Below are 14,635 nucleotides of genomic sequence, written 5' to 3'. Positions count from 1 at the left end.
CAAACACATAACAATATCAAAGATTAAAGTACAATAATAAACCTTCGACTACAAGACAAGATCCCCCTTAACTGCACCTTAATTAAAAATTTCTGTTGAAGTGTTAAACCACAGTATTAACACAGAATCCATTGGGTGATGTATTCTGTAAAATTGGTTATCCCTTATCTATCATACTGTGGTTTGACCAGGGTTTGACACATTCAATCTCCTTCGCCTTGCACATGCGCAGTTTACGGAGATTTGACGGATCGGGTCCCTGTAATTAATCGTACCTAGTTTAAATTACAAAGAAAAATAATGGCTGCATTCAGCAGAAAACTGTGATGACTAATCGATTACTTAGCGATGTGTAATCGCTAACGATTCTTCTGAATGGTATTCTTTCATGTACATACGAAATAGGTTATGACAACTGTCACATTTTTCCATTTTTGTTTTATTGCTGATTTATTTTATCAGCCTGATTTATATGCCTTCCTTGCATTCAATTCTTGTTTTGTTAAGATAGCAGATAACTTAAAATCAGTCTTAAAATACATGTAAAATACATGATACACTTGTTAGTCACACGTCATACGTCAATCTTGTTTCGTTTCGCTAAGTAATCATATTTCAAACCCGATGTTTAAAATGGCGACCGATAAGTCATCAAATGATAACTAATCGACAATTTATGTGGCATTCAGCAGAAAATCACTAATCGATTAGTCAGCGATTGCGTCTGCTGAATGCACCAATGTTTTTATTTTAAAGCACAACACAGATAGCATCACATGTCACTGTCATATGTCACCACTTGTGACGCTGTCACCTGTCACGCATAGACACAGAACTCAAAATTTATTCCCTATAGAGCATTTCAGAACATTGACGTTAGGCCATGGAAGAAAGTCCCAAACAGGGGCGCCCGCCTGCAGTGCATCCCTTGCAGGCCCGTTATCGCCGGTCCTCTATACTGGAGTAGGAAGCACGATCCGTTAGTGCAATAGGGCTTTTCAATGATTCTCATTTGTTTCGAGCTTCTGTCATATGTTGTATCAGTTGTATTATCTGTGTATACAAGGTTATACAGGGTGTCCCGGAAAATAGTGCGTTCCTTTAAGGTATGGATAGAATACACAATTTAGAACAAAAAAGTCCTATACCATTTTTTTCTAAAGTTAACTGTTTCCAAAAAAAGATTACATTGGTTTCCATATACCTGAATTTTAATCTTCAGAAAATTAAATAATCTGGCAACATGTTACGCACTGGTGAATAAGAACTCGTTTGTGTCTTACAGTATTTAAAATTTCCAGCAAAACATTTTGAAAGAAATTATAGTAGGTATTATGCCTCTCCATTTATTGATGTGCCATAAATAATCAACATATCATAATATTACTCATGAACACACGATTCAAAAACATTTTCGGCGTTGACACTAAACAGGATTCTTCCAAATTATCTGTTTACTAAACATGGGACTATTTACGTTTAGATTTTTGTACTTCACAGAGTTGCCAGATTTGAATTTACATTCCAAAATGTTTTATAGTTTTTTGGTCAAACGGTTGAATTTAGAAAAAAATCTTATAAGAGTTTTTTGTTCTACATGGTGCCTTCTACCTATACCTTTAAGGAACGCACTATTTTCCGGGACACCCTGTATATAGGGTGAGGCAGATAACTGGCCTATTAGAAATATCTGGAGAACTAAAGGCAACAGAATCATGAAAATTGGAATGTAGGGGTTTTGAAGGATGATCTATTAAATGAAAATATTTTCATCTCTTTGCAACTTCAGGGTATACCGGAAGTTGCTCATACCTTCGTAATTTTAAATGGGACACCCTGTATATTTTAACATTTTTGGATTCTCCTTTATATCTTCTTTCTTAAAATATGATGTTTTGTAATATTATACAGGGTATTTTAAAAGATATTTACGTTTTTTATTAATTTCGTAGCAACATTCACACCCTGTAGAATTGTAACAGTTTGACATTAAAAACTCTACTTACGTTTAAGTGATTTTTAATATAGTCTGCTATTGTTAAGAATCAGGGCGCGTTCACCAGATGCAAACGTTGGCAATCAGTTTGCGCTTTATGTTTCTGAACGACTTGCTAACGTCAAACATGTTTGGAAAGCGGTCGCCATTTTTGCAAACATAAAATATTGAAGTTGAACTTTGCAAACGTGTTGAATATTGAAAAAATATGGCGGGAATTTAAATTGTATATATTGTAGAATATATTGATAAGGGTTTTATATATTAAATAAAGGATACTGAAGAGATTCTCCTACGTTATTATCTATTAAATAAATTTTCTTTTTTTCTTTAATAAAAAAATAAATTCAAAAACGTATTTATTGAGAAAATTTATTTTAGGTTACGTTCAAACCAAGCAAGCAAAATGTCAAATTTTAACCTAAACAACCAACCGTTCAGTTCGCTGTCAACAAGTTTAGAATCAAAGCGCAAACATTTGTGAACGTGTTTGCATCTGGTGAACGCAGTCATTAGTATAGCTAATTTTGAAATTTTAGTATACAGGGTTGGGTCGAAACTCGGAATGAATATTTTCTGAGTTTTCTTAAACGGAACGGTTCTCTACTAAACTTATTTTCAGTTACCCACCCGTTTCCAATTCGATCAAGAATATTTTAACAAATAAAAGAATTTTCCTTCTAAAAATTTATTATATAAATAAAATTAAATCTATTAAAACATTAAATCTATAAAAAACAATACTTTAAGAATTAGGACACAAAAAGATCACAATTTCTTCTTGTAAAAAAAACAAAAGACATTTTAAAAAATTTTAAAGGTTTTGAAATCGCTTAAAGGTTTTTAAGTTGTTAAAATCATATTTCTTCATAATTGAACTTGTTTTCTGTTTTGAATAAAGTAAAAAATGCTGTCTTGATACAAAAAGTACATTCATAACGTTCGTATTTTTTTAGTTTTTCAATACAAGGTGGTTTATCTTATTCGCCTCGTAGACGGAGCTGTACCGTCGTCCCCGTTAGTGAAATTATTCTGATTCGATTTTTTTGCAAAAACTTACTCAAAAAGAGGTCCTTATAACATATCCACAGGGTGCCGGGCGGTGACGGGGTCGAAAAATTGTTTAAACAATTTTTTTTTAAACAAATTCACAAAAATAATTTTTTTATTTCGATCAACTATTTCTAATATTTTGTATATAGTACTAACTTGCTTATTGATCATAGTAAATGATGAGATAGCAATAATCATAAGATTCCTGTTGGGTTGGAGTTTTACTAAATAAATAAAAAAAAATGTTTAAACAATTTTTCGGCCACGGCACCACCTGGCATCCTGTGGATTTGTTAGAAGGACCTCTTTTTGAGTAAGTTTGTGCAAAAAAATCGAATCGGAATAATCTCGCTAAGGGGGGCGATGGTACAGTCTCGTCTATCCCGTCTCGGTCTCTGTACGGAAAACGAGTTGCTATTTAAAAAAAATTCTTCACAGAACTATATAGGGCCATTAACACTACAATTTAAAAATAATGTGAATTATACAGGGCGGTCCAAGGGCGGCAAGAGTGGTATATCAAAGTTATATTTTTTTCTTATGGAACACCCTATATCTGATGACATTTTCGAATTACCCTTAAAAAATAAGCTATACTTTTATAAGGTTCGCTGTAGCTAAATACAGGGTGTTTTAATTTACTTCGATTTTTATAAAAATGTAAGGTTTTAGAAAAAATAAATAATATCTACGAATCTAAAGGCGGCTGCACAATTGACCGGGAACGGGAACGAGAACGGAAACGGGAACGAGAACGGGAACTGAAAGCATCAGCAGATTCACAATTAAATGGTAAACAGCTGTTTTGTGTCACTGTCACTTGTGCTGTTAATTATTTTTTTTTTTCAAAATAAATTTTGTGGAACGATCTTTTTCTAATTTTATTAAAAGAAAATGTCTGTTCTCTAAAAACATGGATTTATTTGATGACGAGCTTTTAATATTTTCGTTTTTTATGATCTTGGAACTAATTTACACAATATGTGTTCAATCACAAAGGTTTGTCAGCATAAAGATAAAAAGCATATCATTCAAATATTTATATTATTATTGTGTATCTAATTACCATATAAGTACGTACTATGATCTACATCAATCATCATACGGATGAGGACATTATTTTTCCAGTAAAGAAATCAATCGTTCGTCATTTATTTTAATGCAAAATGTATAAAAATTGTCAGTAAAACTTGGTCACACACTTCTAACAAATTTTTATTAGGCATTTGACAGTATTTTTAATACTGCCTTCTGATTGGTTCCGGGAATACAACGGGAACGAGAAAGTTAAAACATGGTCAACTTTCCCGTTCCCGTTACCGGACAGCTTCTCGTTCTCGGTTATTGTGCATCTACAACATTAATTTACGTAGAGGTTAGCTTTTTTCCCGTTCCCTTTTCCGTTCTCGTTCCCGTTCCAGGGCAATTGTGCAGCCGCCTTAAGAATCGATGAAAAATATTTTTTTTGGATCTTAATAATAGACTACTCAGCATATTTAAATAAATGTTAATTTTATCAAAATGTTGTACAGGGTAGTCAAAAAATTAGATGGTTCCATTAACAAATACAAGCTGTAATAACGTAATTATTTTAAATGAACCACCCTGTATTTTATTAATGAAAAATTTACTTAGTTTTCAATCTCTATTAGTTTATTATACCTATCTCCCTTCATTTTTTAAATATTTCCTAATTTGTAAGCATTAACCAAGTATGTCGTGGTTATGTCCAACACATCATCAATACCGGCAATATACATTGACTGGCAAAAAAAGTGACCACTCTATAAATTTCGGAAAATAAAAATTCATTGAAAGTTTTATCCACTGTTTCACGTTGTGTCTCAATTTATATATTTATCGCGATCATGTATGCTTAATTTTGGCAGTTTGTGACTTAGTTTTGACGTTTATGTTGTTGTTTTCTGTAGTCGCTGTTTATATTTTAAGTTGAAAACATTTAATTAAACAGTAATTTAGCTTTTTAAACGTGGATTTAGACTAAATATTTAGTAATAATTAATAATTTAATTAGTTGATAATTAAGGTATGGTGTTATCTACAGTAGACGTTGCTCAAATTGTTGCATTGCTACAGACGGAAGAAGTCAAGTTTGTGTATCCGAAACTTTAGGTATTCCGAAAACTTCAGTGCGGAGAGCTTTCCATCGCTTTATAGAAACTAGTACATACTCACGTCGACCTGGTTCCGGTCGTAGAAGAGTTATCTCGCAAAAAAGTGATCGTTTTATTGTGATGGAACTTTTAAGAAATCACCATTCCACGGCAAATCTGCAAGAAACCGTCTGCACGAGGTTCGAAATGTGAATGTAAGTGAGAGAACGGTTAAAAGACGCCTCAATGAAAGACGACTAATGGCAAGAAGGTCGGCTATTATTCCCGAATTATAACCCAGACACTGTGGGTACACTGGGATATACATGATTGGAGCCGAATTCTCTTTACTGATGAATCGCGATTCTGTTTGATGTCTGGCCGAGAGAGGGTTTGAAGACAGAGAAATGAAAGATATGCCCAAGATTGTATGCCACACAGAAGAAAATTTGGAGGGGTGGTGTCATGGTTTGGGCTGGAATCTCATTTGAAGCTTGAAATGAACTTATTTTCATCAATGGCCCCCTAAATGCTCACCGGTATATAGAGGATATTTTGGCAGAAGCAGTAATTCCATTTAGTCCGTTTATTGGGGATAATTTCCTATTCCTAAAGCTTTTATTCAAAAGTTTCCTTTCTCTTCCAAATATTAGACAATTTTGTTCAAGTTCAGTAGTAATTTTTATTGTTGTGTAATTCGTTTCGATATTACATTATTTTCTTTTGTAGCCTTCCAATTAAATAAATTATCCTAAGGAATCAAGCAGTAATGGCCATTTTTACTTTATCGTACTATATACGTAGTATAGTATAATAGACAAAGTTATAGGATCGTGCAAAAAATTTTTTTTCAGATTTCACTTTTTTTCGACGTTTTGAGTCCCCCTGAGTCTAAAAAGCAAATAAAAAAAAAACATGTCGGAAGTATGTACGTACGTACGTACGTACGTACGTATGTCGCCACCGCCCAGCAAAAACTACTGAACCGATTTCGATGAAATTTAATTCGATAATTTATTAATAAATATACCAATTACATAGAAGTGTTTTACTTCATGTTACAGTTTTTTAACTATATGGTATACAGCCAACCTAGGGAACTTCCCTTTTAGTGAATATTATAAAGATTAAAATACTCAGTATACCATTTAAGAGTGTAGGCGCAAATATTTTACGCCCATCCCTACTTTTTCTGTCTTTACGCGGCAAATTACGTGTACTAAAATTCTCACTGGTATGATATGTAAACATTACTTGACAATGTTATCATTAACTTTAAACAGATGGCTTTTGAATATTCTTCGATAACTGTTAGTTGTATAATTGCTTAAATTATTAATTCAGTTAATTAATATGATAATTTTTTCACTAACTATGTATTCAGTGATTGTAATAATTTATATACTGTACAACAAAAACTAATACTAAATCGAGAAAAGAGGAAAAGTGATAAAGTGATTTTTTAATAATTTAGTGATGGAATGCTTACAATTTTGAACATCTTTAAGAACAAAACACTTGGATCACAGAATATATCTTGGGGTATTCTCTGCTTGGATCTTCCATAAATAATAAACAATAAATAACTTTTTATTAAGTTCATGTGTTAAATCAATTATTTATCAAATACACTATCAATATTACTTAATCAACAACTCAAAATATTCCCGATGCCATGTCAAATATTTAAAATTGTCACTGTCTTGTCACCATATTCTATTCAACTCAGTGCGTTGTATGACAAAAATAGCGAATGTTTGATTTGGAAAATATCACCACGGACATGGTGTCCATTTTTTTCAAATCATGAAAAAACTAATAAATATTTTTAAAAAATTTAAATGGAAGAATGAAAGTGCGGCAACCTTAGGTGCCTATAAAATGGCTACAGCCTGAAGGTCCCGACATATGTGAATAAGTGCACCGTTGCTCTTTACAGTATTCGGAGGGGTCGGGGTCGGTAGATAACAAAATTAAAGAAAATTGAAAAGAAAACGAAGAAGAAAACGAAAAGTTGGACGCCAACCTACCTGCGTAGGATTTTACTTTACCTTACCTTGTGGATACAATTGAACAGGAACTAACTGATAGCCAAATTACTCTGTAAAATTATCTGAAATGTATGTGGATTAAATAAAAAATAAAAAAAATAAAGATAATAAAAAAATGACAATCGTAAAAAAATGACAATTATTCGAAATTTATTTTATAAAAAAGTCTTAACAATAATGTAGCAAAGAAACAAAAAAAACTAAACATAAAACAGTCAAACAAGATAGAAAACACAAACCCGTTAAATATATAAAAAAATAACTTGTAAAACCTAAAGGTACTATTTGTATAGAGAACGCTTATTTATACTACTATTTAACCCAAATTAAATTTAATAAAGACCGAATTAAAAACTATAAAAACTGAACAAAAAAAATGTCGGCACTTTAGGTTTTATGTAGGTAAGTACCTGAGATGCTGAGCTCAACAAATTATAGATATTATTAATGATATAAATTATACATAAACTAAATACACAGACGTTATCATTTTTTTTATACGAATCTAGCACCAAAATAAAAGGTTTTTGTTCTATACTTATTGGAACAGTCCACCCACTTTAACTGATAAAATTTAGCAATATCTATGAAACGCTCAGTCTAAAAAAATCGCGTATAACCACCAAAGTATTTTTGAGATAAAGTCAAGTCAAAATTGTTACCTGAGATATGGCACTTTACTTAACCACTCTACAAATAAATAATATGTTCAGGCAAACATACTGCTACTAAAAGCCTCCACGGTACGGTAGCTGACAAAGTGACAAAACATAGGGCTTACAGTGTAGACTGATCTATCCTTTTCACAACCTCCAAAAAAGATTTGCTTGTCTTTAAACAAAAATCAACACCAACCAATACTCTCCTCCACTCAATAACCAGAATACTCTTTCTAAATGATCCAGATCATCCACTGTACGACATTTACTTATTTTTCTATAAAAATTTACCAAAAACTTCCACCATCAAAACTGAAAAGACCTCTCGCCTTTTTCAAAAACGTCAAAAGTGACAGTCTTGTTCTCAGCGTCTCGGTAAGTTTGGTTGCATAAGTAGTAGTGTATTTTCTGAGAATAATACACTGCTACAAAAGACTAAATTATTATCGAGGGTCGAAAGTCCCTTATAGTCGAGGAAATGAAGCATTTTGGCTCGCAATTTTTTCGCCCGGCATGGATTTACTTGAAATTTTCACAGAAGGTAGGGAATAGTCCAAGAATTATTTTCTATATCATGACGCTGTACGCTAAAACCTTGGGGGTGGTTACCACCCCATCACGGGGGTGGGAATTTTTTATTAAATTTTAGCCATGTAATCGATGCAAAACGTGATTCTAAAAAAAATGTTTTTTACATTTTTTTCGTAAAACTTATATTTTTCGAGTTATTCACGGTTGAAAGTAAGAGTTCTTCGACGAAAAAATCCACTTTTTTTAGAGTTTTTTGAGAATAACTCGAAAAATATGCATTTAATCAAAAAAACTGTAGCTATCGAAATTGTGTTTTTTAGTAACACAAACCGAGATACCGCATGTTAAAGGTTAGTTTTTTCGTCAAATGAGCTATAATTTGAAATATTCAAAGCCAAATAACGGGAAAACTTTGCATTTTTTGAGGAAAACTTAGATAATCTTTTTTCAAGGATACAATTAGACCCTTCAAAAAAAAAACAAAAAGTTTCTAGCATAAAAATTGAGTGACTTATTATTAAAAAAAAGGTCGGTACCTCCTTTCCTTTATGAAAAAATCAGTGAAATCAACCCCCTAATTACCCTCCTAATTAAAAACTGGTCTTCACCTTTCTGTAATTGCTTTTATATTTGTATTATAAATACACCCAAGAAGTTTAACCCATTTAAAAGGCCTAATTTTAGAAAAATTGGAGTTTAAAGAAAAACTGATTTTTTGCAATTTCGCATTTTTCACCTTTTACTTCAAAATATCTCCGAAAATACTGGAGATAAGAAAAAAAATGATAGACTACTAAATTGTAGTTTTTTTCATAACTAAAATTTCGTTTTTCATAGATTTTCATAACAGTGAATAGTTAGCGAGATATAGCTGTTTAAAACCTCTATTTACGAGCAAACACCCCCTTATCGAGCTCTTTAAACCCACCCCAATTAAAAACTAAGGGATCTTACGGAATTTAATTTACATAGTCTTATAGCTCTTCAAAAATCCTACCAAATTATTTTTGAAAAAACTTTCTATCGCCAAAAATAAAGGAGTTTGTTTATAAAACAATTTTTTTTTCGAAAAATTTAAAAAGTCCGCTTATAGAGCATTTTCAATGTATATAATACCACAGAACTAGTTCGTATACTGGAAGATGACTAAAAAACTATTTGTATTTGTACATATTTGTAAATTCGCATTTTTGTGTAAATAAGTAAATGTTTTTGTAATTCTTAATTCTACTTTTTCTTCTGTATAGATCTATTAAATTATCTACTTATAAAAATTGCAATGTTATTAAGGGTGGTTTTTAAGGGCTGAAATATGATATTATATCCTTTAGCATAAAACAATCATTATTTAACCAATCAAAACCAAATTTTACCCATATTAAAGTTTACAATGTTTGTATATAATTTTTGACAATAAGGGGTAGTTTACACCCCTAAAAATAATCAACGCCCTTGAGCATGATATAGAATATGAATAGAATAGAATAGAAGTACAGGGTGATATGATCCTAATCTCAAAATTTTATGTAAATCGATGCAAGCCGAAATTATTCTTTTAGGATAAGTCAATTTTTTATATATATCTCCAACAAGGGTGGTTGTAAGGGTTGAAGTATTATGATATTATATCTTAAAGCATAAAACAATCATTATGTAACTAATAAGAACCTAATGTTGACAATATTAAAGTTTAAAATGTTATTTTATAATTTTTTACAATTAGGGGTAGTTTTTACCCTTAAAAAACCAAAATCGTACAACGGCTCAATATAGAAAATGAACTAGAGAGTGAAATGAGCCCAATCCCAAATTTTTGTACAAATCGATGCTGTACGAAAAAATTGCGAGGTTTTGCCATTTTTTCAGTTTCATTTCCTCGACTATTAGAATAAATAAAAAGTTTCTTTTGAATGAGATATTTGAAATTAAAAATCACACTACATTTTCTCTTAGTTTTCACCCCTGTTACTTATTAAAATAAACATTATAGAAGTTTTCAGGGACTTTCGGCCCTCCGTAAGAACGTAATCTTTCATTCTGTGGTTAAATTTTTCAAAAACACTTATTAGTTTTTTCAGGATTCGAAAAAAAATGAATCCCATTTAAATAGCATTGGAGCCGAAACTTTGTACCGATCCCCTTAAAATAAGAACACTCTGTGTGATTAAATGATAAAAATGTAAATTATATTAATGACAGTATCTTGTCTAAAATATCTAATTATATCGCCGGTGTTTGGTGATGTGTTGTTGTACATAACCACGACATATTGGATTCTAATTGTTATAGCTTAAAAATTAGGAAATCTTTAAATATTTCAAAAACGAAGGGAAATAGGTATAGAAAACCCCAATAGAGATTAAAAGCTAAGTAAATTTTTCACACGATATACTAATAAAATACAGGGTGTTTCATTTAAAATAAGTACGTTATTACAGTTTGAATTTGTTAATAGAACAATCTAATATTTTGACTATCCTGTACAAAAATAGGTATAGGATAAGCTAATACAGATTGAAAGCTAAGTAAATTTTCCACACAATAGACTAATAAAATACAGGGCGTTTCATTTAAAATAAGTACGTTATTGCAGCTTGAATTTGTTAATAGAACACCGATTCTTAGATATTTAATTGAATCGGTCATTTCAAAAAGTAACAACCAAACTGAATAAAATTATAACATTAGCAGAAGAACAACAAGGTTTTAGGTCGGGAAGATCATGCACCGACGCTATATTTATAATGAGGCAGATTCAAGAAAAATCGTTAGAATACAACAAACCGGCATACTTATGTTTCGTGGACCTTAAGAAGGCATTTGACAGGGTCAAATTAAAGGACGTTATCCATTTATTATACGCAAGAGAGGTACCTCTAGGAATAATTAAAACGATCTAAAATATCTACCAGAACAACACAATAAAAGTTAAAGTAGATGAAGAACTAACTGACCCAATTGAAGCTGGCAATGGGATAAGACAGGGAGATTCCCTAAGTCCTCTGTTGTTCAACCTGATCATGGACGAAATAATAAAAAAAAGTAAGAACAAAAAAGGGATACCAAATGGGAGAAAAACAACTTAAAATAATCTGCTATGCAGACGACGCAATACTAATCTCTCAAAGTGAAGATGATTTACAACGTATGCTGCACGAATTTAATATAACCGCTAGAAAATTTAACATGTTAATTTCCCCAAAAAAGACTAAATGCATGGTTATAACAGCAGATCTAATAAGGTGTAAATTAGAGCTGGAGGGTCAAATAATAGAACAAGTCATGGAGTTTAAATATCTGGGCATCACACTATGCAGCTACGGAGAGCTCGAAACAGAAGTGGAAGATCAGGTGAATAAAGCAAACAGAGCCGCAGGTTGCCTGAATGAAACAATATGGATAAATAAAAACATCGGAAAAGAAGTGAAAGGCAGAATTTACAAAACAGTCATCAGACCAATAATGACATACGCGACAGAAACACGACCTGATACAGAAAGGATAAAAAGAATGCTAGAAACAGCAGAAACGAAAACATTGCGAAAAATCGATGGTAAGACGCTGTGGGATAGAGCTAGAAGTGCAGATATACGAAGGAGATGCAAGGTGGACAACATTAATAACTGGGTGAAAAGCAGAAGAGTAGAATGGAACGACCACATAAGCCGAATGACAACAAATAGAGTCGTAAGGACGGCGAGAGACGGTTCCCCAATAGGAAGACGATCAGTGGGAAGACCACTAAAAAGATGGAATGACAACTTACTGTAGGCACATTGAAAAACAGACAGAGTAATGTCTATACAAAAAGAAGAAGAAGAAGAAGAAGATTTCAAAAAGTGCATAAGTCCACAATTTTCAGAAACTAACTTTTTGAGAGGAATAGACTATTTTAAGATTAACTCACGTTGTGAGCAAGAACGACACCAGTCCAGTAAAAACATTAGGAACAAAACTACAATATAACTGAATTTTGATGTCATCCATTTCATACATCTTTCAACTATAGTTAGTTTTTTTACTCTCTTGTAAAATTAGGAATATGTGACTCGTGTTGTTTTTAAAATGACCGATTCAATTTTTCCTAAAACCTTACATTTTTATAAAAATCAAAATAAATCGAAACACCCTGTATTTAGGTATAGGGAACCCTTAGAAAACGATAGCTTATTTTTTAAAGACAATTCAAAAATGTCATCAGGTATATGGTGTTCCATAAAAAAATATAACTTTGATATACCTACCACCCTTTTTTGAATCATTTTTGTGAAAATTTTTTTTACAGATCAAGTCGTTTTCCGTACAGAGATCGAGGCGAATAAGATGAACCACCCTGTATAAAGCGGATAACGACATGTGAGGGTAAAAATGTTTGTGTTTGCGATTAAACGGTTTGTTTTTACTTCATTACATTTCATTTTCCAAAACTCTGTCGATTTATTGCATATTGTAAGGTGGTGGCTGATGATATGGATTCTGATTCATCTGCTGCTGCCTTTGCAGATGAGCCACTAGAGCCGGTGATGGTTGATTACCTTGCGGTCCCCCTTGTTGCTGTTGTTGCTGCTGTTGCTGTTGCATCGCCATTAATCTCATTCTTTGCTGTTGCTGTTGGAATTGCGATTGATTTTGTACGTTGGATTGCATACCTTGGGCACCTGTGCGCGAATAGGGCGGAGCTGCTACTCCCTGGCCAGTCATACCCGCCATTGAGCTCATGTTGGTGTTCATGGTAACGTTAGGAGCTTGCTGCATGTATGGTGCGCGCGGATTTTGATTCATCTGTCGGTAATCTGGCTGAGCTGGTCTGGCTTGACCAAAACCTACAAAATATATGAACGTTTAGTTAAATAAAATTAATGATTGATTATCAATCTCTCAAATATTTAATCTCAAAAGAGGAATATAACAAAAGTAAATCTGGAAGGAATTTGCTGAATTTTATGTTTTTACTTTTGTATGCAATCATTTGTACGTCAAAAACAAAACCACCAACAGATAAAGACGAAAAATAGTAAAAAATGTTGGATCTAAAGATATACCACATATAACAGAATGAAATAAGAAACGCAATGCGCACTATGCGAAATAAAAAAGGTCCAAGTAAAGACGGAATAGTATTAAAAATAATGTGTATGTAGGACACATCATTCAAATGATTATTGATATTTTGAAAAAACTGTATGGATAGAAATAAGTGAAGTATAACAGCTTAGTTGTGCTTAAAATGCTCTTATAATATTGTTATTTAAAAAGGGAAAAAACTATAGGCCTATTAGCCTGTTATCAGTCTTGTATAAGCTGTTTGCGAAGATAATAATATTTCATTGCAACTAACAAACACACTGGATAGTTATCAGCCTCTGGAACAGGCAGGATTTAGAAAACTCCATAGATGGATAATATTCAAGTAACCCCACCATACAAACCATACATACTCTAGACTTAGACTCTATTAGACCTTTCACGTAAATGGTCAAGGTCAAGACACCAAATTAGTTGCCTTTCCAATCCAGAGATGTCGCCTTCAATCAATTTTCTTGTCACATTTAACAATTGACAATTAAATTAATGAATTATTTTTGTATTTACTTTACAATTTGTGGCTTAATTATTATAGTGGTGTTACGTTTTTAATCAGATTTAATCACAATTTTACTGAATTTTATTAACCTTCTTTCCGTCTTTATGAGTAGAATTTTTAGTTTACATAAAGCGTTGCATCATCCCGTGCTGTGTTTCTCCACATGTAAAAAAAACAATATAATGGATCCTGAAACAGTTTATTCTAATAGCCGTGTGTGTCATCAACATTTTGGGCCTATATATTTTTCGGAAGTTTGTAAAATATTACCTATAAGAAATTTATCTAAAAAATCTTCCTACAAGATATTCTTTCAAAAATTTTCATAAATATTAAACATTGTAAACACACTAAATATTAAACATTGATTTATTACAAAAACAGTGCTTTCACATGACATATGGCAGTAGTGTTTAGAATTTTGAAAACAAATTGGAATATTTGAAATTTTTAGTAAAGTGGTAAAACTATTAGTAAAACTATTATATTGGTATTTCAGCCCGATTACAACACTACCTACTACAATAACTTTAGACAGAACTTTTAAGGTAATTTTAAATTATAGTATAATTATTGAATAACACGTTGAATTATCTTTCTGTTGTTTTAATTTCCTGCGAAATTTCATCAAAAATCCCGCAAAATTT

The 14,635-nt window shown here is 32.0% G+C and overlaps 1 protein-coding gene across 2 annotated transcripts in view; it reads right to left on the bottom strand.

Annotated features, from left to right (window-relative positions):
• Positions 1 to 4,497: 4,497 nt before the first annotated feature.
• LOC114344448 (mediator of RNA polymerase II transcription subunit 12) overlaps positions 4,498 to 14,635 on the bottom strand; it is a 268,924-nt gene continuing 258,786 nt past the window's right edge. For both annotated transcript variants that reach the window (XM_050659395.1, XM_050659396.1), the window contains one exon: positions 4,498 to 13,227. In XM_050659395.1, coding sequence (XP_050515352.1) covers positions 12,842 to 13,227 — 386 coding nt within the window. In that variant the 3' untranslated portion in view covers positions 4,498 to 12,841. The remainder of the gene's footprint in view (positions 13,228 to 14,635) is intronic.

Source organism: Diabrotica virgifera, chromosome 8, assembly GCF_917563875.1.
Source record: "Diabrotica virgifera virgifera chromosome 8, PGI_DIABVI_V3a".
Taxonomy (NCBI): Eukaryota; Metazoa; Arthropoda; class Insecta; order Coleoptera; family Chrysomelidae; genus Diabrotica; species Diabrotica virgifera.
The sequence above is the reverse complement of the archived record's forward strand: the minus strand, read 5'-3'. Positions and strand labels throughout refer to the sequence as shown.